At 41.9% G+C, this 7,939-nt stretch overlaps 1 protein-coding gene across 1 annotated transcript in view; it reads left to right on the top strand.

The window, feature by feature from the left end:
* DNAJC28 (DnaJ heat shock protein family (Hsp40) member C28) overlaps positions 1 to 3,664 on the top strand; it is a 4,814-nt gene extending 1,150 nt beyond the window's left edge. The window contains exon 2 of the mRNA XM_022552963.3: positions 703 to 3,664. Coding sequence (XP_022408671.2) covers positions 750 to 1,892 — 1,143 coding nt within the window. The 5' untranslated portion in view covers positions 703 to 749 and the 3' untranslated portion in view covers positions 1,893 to 3,664. The remainder of the gene's footprint in view (positions 1 to 702) is intronic.
* Positions 3,665 to 7,939: the final 4,275 nt, after the last annotated feature.

Here is a 7,939-nt window from a genome sequence, read left to right on the forward strand (position 1 = left end):
CCACCAGGGAAGCCCTATACCGTGCATTTTTAAAATAATAGCGAACATATTGGGAGGCCTCACCTTTCATCTTGGTTTTCCGGCATGCAGCAGATAGCTCCTTCCTAACAAGCTGTAGAGCTTAAAGTCTTTTGGACACTTGATTCTATTCAATTTAGTGTCAGACTAGGTACATACTTTGTCATGTTCTCTGATTGTTTCACGTATGTCTTCTCATGACAGGACTCCTTGGGACGATAAAGACAATGATACACTCACTAACTAAGGAAATGGTGGTGCCAATGAAATTTATAATCTGCTGGGGATACAGACAATTAAGCAAGGGGCTTATTGTGCCCTAACCCTAACCATTTTGCTTACAACTTGCTGTGGGACTTGGTTATGTTGCTTAACCTTCTGAGCCTACATTTTCTCACAAAATGAGAAGATTGGACTAGATGATCTCTCAGAACTTGCCAGCTCTAAAATTCTGTGGTTAGTTAGTGAGGAGTAGAACCCAGATTATATCATAATATGTTAATGCAAAGCATCATCAACTTCCATTTCTCTGCTAACATAAATGGAATATAGCTACAAGACTTTTGGCAGCAGCATTAGAAAGAACTACCCCTTGTTGTACTGTAATTTAATCCTTATTGCTGAAAATATGAATTCAGCTGATAATACAACTGTCTTCACCCTATATTTGTTGTCGTTTTATAGATCATTGCTAGGAAGAACTCTGGGTACAATAATGAACAGTGTATGCGATGATGGCTCAAATCTTAAGATCTCATCTGATAAATGCTTCAGTGATTCCTAATCGAATGAAAATGGGTCCATATCTTGGTGTCATTAGAACTAGAATGATGTCAACTCATAAATCCAAAAAGAATATGAGAGAATATTATAGGCTGCTGAATCTGGATGAAGGATGCTCTGCAGATGACGTCAGGGAATCTTTTCATAAGCTTGCCAAGCAATACCATCCAGATGGTGGCTCTAATACTGCTGATTCTGCAACATTTATAAGGATCGAAGAAGCTTATAGGAAGGTGCTTTCCCACGTGATAGAACAAACAAATGCCAGACAGAGTACAGTTGAAGGAACAGAAGAAGAAGAAAAAAAATTCAAATATAACACACCCCAACACCGGCATTATTTAAGTTTTGAGGGTATTGGTTTTGGGACTCCAAGTCAACGAGAGAAGCAGTATAGGCAATTTAGAGCAGACCGTGCAACTGAGCAAGTGATGGAATACCAAAAGCAGAAACTGCAAAGCCAGTATTTCACCGATAGTGTAACTGTTAAAGATGTAAGACACAGTAAGGAACAAAAGATAACTCAAGCAATAGAACGTTTGGTGGAGGATCTCATTCAGGAATCAATGGCAAAAGGAGACTTTGACAATCTCAGTGGGAAAGGAAAACCTCTAAAAAAATTTTCTGGCTGTTCATATATTGATCCCATGACTCACAACCTGAACAGAATATTGATAGATAATGGATACCAACCAGAATGGATCCTAATGCAAAAGGAAATAAAGGATACTATTGATCAACTCAGAGAGGCAATTTTAGTGTCAAGGAAAAAACTTGGGAATCCAATGACACCAACTGAACAGAAACAGTGGAACCAAGTTTGTGAGCAGTTTCAAGAAAACATCAAAAAACTAAACAAGCGAATTAATGACTTTAATTTGATTGTTCCCCTTCTGACCAGGCAAAAAGTCCATTTTGATGCCCAGAAAGAAATTGCCAGAGCCCAGGAAATATATGAGACGCTTATGAAAACACAAGAAGTCACAGATAAAAACCCAAATAACTTTGATCAGGGAGAAGAAGAGAAAACACCTGGAGTCAAGACAGGTTTCTTTAACTGGATGAATGTGTGGCAATTTATTAAAACATGACCATCTCATTGTTCACAGAACTGCCCCCAATCATTTTCAGTAGTACTGACATCACACATAGAGGCTGAGATTTCTTTCTATAACACAAGAGTCTGAGAACTGTGTGCCTCTGTACTTTTCACAAAACAAGTCACATCTCCAGTGATGTGTAGATGAGAGAGCTGTAAGAAACTAAGTCAGAGAAATACTCAACCAGCTTTGCTCTGAGGATATGGCAAAACAAGAGGAGAACTTACTTTTAAGGAAACAATTTAATACATTTCAGTTCGTAAATGTCGGTCATCAGGTGAAAGGAGTTAGGATAGGGACTCAGGCTGGGAATCATAAAGGGTATTCCAAAGTCTTAGTGCAGTTTTAAACTCTAATTTAAAAACATTTGTTGTTTGCCATCTTCAAACATAGGTACTTCAACAACAACTAAGAATGTATCATGAAAGGTCACAAAATGAAAGAAGTATGGAATGTAGGCAACTAAACCTCCAAATGATGTATGTTTTTCACAAGTTTGCTGCATTTATACACCTGAGGTTATTAAAGCACAAATTTTTCTAAGACTTTTGGGACATTCTCTATATGGTTGGAAATGTTAAGATCAGAAAATTAGCCTAGTGGAGTTATAACACTCTTCTTTTTTATAAAGCCCTTCTCTCTGGGTACTGAATAAAGAAACCACCAAATATCTTGGTTGTACTTTTTCCTGCCTAACTTCATGAGCCATTAGCAGCGCAGAGCCATCAGCCAAGCTAGCTGATTTAGCTATTCTAGAAATAGACTCCAGTGTCCACTTTTAAAGAGTTTGAAAGTATTTTCTGACCTTTCAGAGGTGGGGGAAAAAAAATCCTTGGGCTCAATGGAAACAAGATTTCACTTTTGGCTTCATCTCTAATCAGAGTTGAAATGTTAGGTTTACATAAACCTACCTGAAGCCTTTCTTTGTTATGTATCAAACTCCCCAGAGGCTTTTTCAGTGATATGAAAATCTCAGTTTACTGTCTTAGGGATCCAATTTCCTGTCTTAGGAACCCTTTAATAAACAAAGATACGGTACCCACTTGCACCTTTGGCAAATGACAGGAGATTGACATCCATGAGATTGTGTCTCAACCACTTTAAGAAAGATCTGACTACTTTAGGTTTGTGTAACTGCCTATTCACAGAATCGGGCAACTAGAGGATAATGGAGAGTGGTCAAAAGGAGCAGGTCTGTTTCCTTATTTAATTCGGAGCGCTGTACTATGGAAGTGCCTCAGAAGCATGTCACTTGCCCCTCTGATTTTGGAAGAACAAGTTATTTTGTAAAGTGTGTGATAGTTCAATAAAATTACATCTTCAAAAGGAAATTTCAGACCTTTCTGCTTACATGATGGGGCATTAATTGGCATATGTCATTACTTTATTGAATGAGTTATCATTAGCTTCTGCAATGATATATTATTCTAAATACAATTGTGAACAGTGTGAAATAAGAGTTTATAATAAAAGCTATAGTTCCAGAACATTTTAGAAGGCTATGATTCTGTGAATCTTGTTAAATATTAGAATTAGATACCTAATTACATTGCAGCAACATATATCAATGAAACCATTTTTGCTATTAGATAATGAGAAGTCAAAGTTTTCAGGAAACTCCAGTAGTTCCTAATTTCAGCACAGCACACTTTATGTTTGTAAATGTTGTCTACATTAATAAAGTTAATAAGGTTAATTAATAAAGTTAATTTTAATGATTGTTCTATAAACAACTAATAGTAATAAAAAGCATATTTTTGCCTGGCCATCTAAGTTAATCTTTTTTATGGACAATGTTAAAACTGACTGAGACATGGACTATTTTTTTTTTTGACTATTCTTGTTAAGAAGACAAGTTTGCCTATGTAAAAACAGATTCACTTATTTAAATAACTAAGTTCCCGGCCAGAAAAAAAGATTTGGGCCGTTCATTGGAGTTTGTGGAATAGGAATCTGACACTTACCTCTGTTTTGATGTATTGTGTTAGCCAAAAAGTTTGTTCCGGCTTTTCCTTAACATCTCATGGATGTTGGTGACCCAACAGCTTGAGGATAGATCCTCAGATCACAGATCACAGGCTTTTATCTCTGAGTTGTGTCCTTGTTCTGTGTGCCTGAGGTTCGGCCTCAGTCAGTAGTCTGGTCCCTCAGGACTATAGTTTTAAGTTCCTTGATAGAACTACTACATTATTATTCATTTTCTTCATCGTGCTCCCAGGATATAGCCCTGGTTTGGGGGGTACCCCTCCTAGAGATGGGTGTCCCCTGTAACGTTGTCTATATGGCTGGGGCCATACTTCCCTGCTACCAACTGCCTGAGTCCCCATCCCTGGGCCTCAGCCACCTTCTGGGACATTTCCAATACCTCTCAGGCACAACTCATGCTGATTTGCCTGTTCCTAGAAGTACTGATTTTCCTTTTCGACAAAGTTCTGTTCATTCAACATACGGTTACTGAAGTCCTGCAAGGCAATCCACCATTCCACCATCTGGATTCTCAGAAATCAGTAACTGGGGTGGGGTGCAGCAAAAGGATGCCTCACCCCCAAATGTAGCCCTCAGATACTCACTTTGCTTGGTATTCCTGCTACCACTGCGACCTAGCTCCAGGGGTGGGGGCTGGGCGGGGGTACTGGGCTTCCTCTCCTTCTCTGGCAGACCCAGAGGTGTTGTCATAATACCTCTTGCCTGGCTGAGACCAGACTGGAACATCCAAACACAGCTTTCCTCAAGGCTCAGGGATGACAGAAAAGAAAGGAAGACAGTCCCTAGGATGGGATGATACAGCTTGTGACCCTCTCCAGTTTGCCTCTGAGCCCAGTCCCCAGCCTGCTGGGGAGGGAAAGAGCACACCCCTCTTCCACTTTTGGCAGGGCCCTCAGCATGCCTCTCCTCCCCCAAATCTAGGCTAGGAAAGTAAGGTCTTAAGGCAGGGGTCCCCAACCCCCAGACTGCGGACCAGTAGCGGTCCGAGGTCTGTTAGGAACCGGGCTGCACAGCAGGAGGTGAGCAGCGGCGAGCGAGCGAAGCTTCATCTGCCGCTCCCCATCGCTCCCACCGCTCCCCACCGCTCCCCACCGCTCCCCACCGCTCCCCATCGCTCACATTACCGCCTGAGCCCTGAACCATCCCCTCCCCCTCCCCACCCCCGCCGCCCCAGTCCATGGAAAACTTGTCTTCCACAAAACCGGTCCCTGGTGCCAGAAAGGTTGGTGACTGCTGTCTTAAGGGACTTCCTTTACTGCCAAGACTGATTTCAAAGGTCTGGCTTCCTGTTCAAAGACCCACATCTTCCCTAGGTGATTGATGTCCCCCCAGCCCCACTAAGTGGCAGATCCTACCTGAAGGTTTCAACAGGACAGATAACATCTGAATACACTCCAGTAAGATTAAGATTGTTACAAGAGACCTACTTGTGAGGAGGTGGGAGGTCTTTCCTGGTGCACCAAGAGGACCTTGTATTGAGGAGCATATGGTCCAGTGGCAACTTGGCTTTGGCATTTATAGCTGGGCCTCTGTGCTCTCTGTGGTTTTATCCTGCAGGGGAACCTGGTTCCGTGGCCTCATCCTCTCAGCTCCTCCATTCAACCACAGTTTATGCCATGATTGGCCCAGCCGAGCCCCAAGATTCCCAGTGAGCTTTGCTTAAATGGATAGTAGACAATTGTTGTACTTTTGGTTGCCCATCATCTTCCAAATAGTCCACCCATATTGATGATGGCATCTGTCATTCATCTGGGGAGGATGTGGTTCTTAGCACAGGAAGTCAGACCTTTGAAGTTGGTCTTGGCAGGAGAGAAAATCCTAGTTCACTTAAATATGCTCAGAAATGGGTGCCTGACCTAGACTGCCAACAAGACTTGTCCTTGGGAGACATGTGTTCAGAACGAGGCATGGAAGGAAATGCGTTGGTTCTCTGTGAAAGTTCCACTTGGCTGGTACAGGAAGGCAGTGGCTGCCAGGTGGAGCTGCTGGCCCAGAAGTGGCGTCAATGTTGGTGGCAGTGGCACTCAAGTTCCTGGCTTCTAGTGCATGGTGGCCACAGCCATTCCTGGTTTTTTCACCAGCCCAGTTCTTCAGTGTGGTCTTAGGCATTGTTCCTGGAAACAACCTTGAGCCACTTTCTCCACCCTCCCCAAACCTCCAGTGTCCTTTAATAAATCCCTTTTCTGCTTAATCCAGCTAGAGGCAGGACTGCCGTTTGCAACTAAGAAATGTGACCGATACGGATGAGATCATGGGAATTTCATGGTTTGGGGATAAACAGGCACTATACACTAGATTGTAGGGCCTGGGGCACGTGGACTCATTAAACTTTCAGCTCTGCCGCTTTGTAGGTGTATGATCCGTGACCAAACCTCACGGACCTACAGGTTTCTCAGGTGTAAACAGGAATGCTTCTTATGAGGATTCAATGATCTATTGTACGTAAAGAATCCTGTGTGGTTAATGAAACGCGATGAGCGCTCCATCCTAAGTATTAAATTATGTACCCTGTTGTGCTAATATAAGAATAAACAGAAGTTTTTATTATTTTTAAGATTTGTTGAAAAAAATGTTCCATAGTTCTTCTCTTGGGGAAGTACTGATTTCAAAGCAAATCTTGCCAGTTTCAGTCAGTTTCCTGCATTGACTGAAATTTCTCTGTCACATCTTCAGCTAGCTGCAGGCTTTAAATGAAAATGTAGAAGGCAGTCAAGAAAGACCACAAATTGTATGATTCCATTTGTATGAAAAGTCCAGAGTAGGCCAGTCTATAGAGACAGAAAGTAGATCAGTGCTTGCCTAGGGCTGTAAGGAAATGAGTGACTGCTAATGGTGACAGGTTTTCTTTTGGGGGGTGATGAAAATGTTCTGAAATTGACTGTGGTAGTGGTTGTACAACTCTGTGAACATAGTGAAAACCATGGAATTGTGCCTTCTATTTTTTTATTATTTTTTTGGCCACGCCACACGGCATGGTGGACCTTAGTTCCCTGACCAGGGATCAAACGCGCGCCTCCTGCCGTGGAAGGGGGAGTCTTAACCGCTGGACCGCCAGGGAAGTCCCAAGAACCATGGAACCGTGCCTTTTAAAGGAGTGAATTTTATGGCACATGAAAGCTTTTATTAAGAAAAGAAAACAGTAAAGGACAACGCAGAGGGGTTCTGCTTTTGGTAGGTTGCTTGCTACTTTTCTATAGGCAAGAAATATCTTCAGAAGCATAGGAAATGAAAACTATTTTATTTTATGTTTTAATTTTTTTTTGAAGTTTTAAATTTTATTTTATTTTTTATACAGCAGGTTCTTATTAGTTATCCACTTTACACATATTAGTGTATATATGTCAATCCCAATCTCCCAATTCATCACACACACACACACACCTCGAGAACTATTTTAAATTGTGTTAAGCAGAGAAATGACTGCCAATGTTTTAAGAATTTTATTTTAGATGCTTTTACGGCTGCAGCAAAAAATTTCTGCCAAAACCCCACGAAACTTTGCTAGTATTCCCAGGCCTTTGTTACTGTGTCTTTCTTACCAACAGATAGCTACTCTTACCAAACTGAGCAGTGGCCTTACCTAAACAAGAATCCACAAAGTGGAGAAAAACTAGATAAAAACAAATGCACATTTTGTGAAAATGACTGAGAGAGAGTGGTCTTTAATTACACATACAGACTTTTTACTTTAAAACTCAGCAGGTGATCAAGCAGTAGTTGTGATGTCAATTCCCATTGTTTCCTGTTACACATCCTGTTGCCCACAGCCTGTGGGGAAACTGAGGTCTAGGGAACCTACCTGCCCTCTCTTCTCTTTCTTTTCTCCAACCCTAAGAAAAAGCATCCTAAGAAGTCATGATTCCATGGCCTTCTGGACACAGGGAGCTGGCAGAGGAAGGCAGAGCACGTGTGCATGCCTCTGGGTCCCACTTTTATGGACTTGAGTATCCTGAGAGGTTTGGAAGATACTCATTCTAAATGTATCGATTACAGTGCCTGCCTGCCCACAGTCCCACAGGGGCCAAAGCCATTGGCCTGAGGACAGGGCCAAT

The sequence above is a fragment of the Delphinapterus leucas genome, chromosome 4 (genome assembly GCF_059928025.1).
Source record: "Delphinapterus leucas isolate spDelLeu-1000000601 "Yukka" chromosome 4, BTC_Dleu_Yukka2, whole genome shotgun sequence".
NCBI lineage: Eukaryota > Metazoa > Chordata > Mammalia > Artiodactyla > Monodontidae > Delphinapterus > Delphinapterus leucas.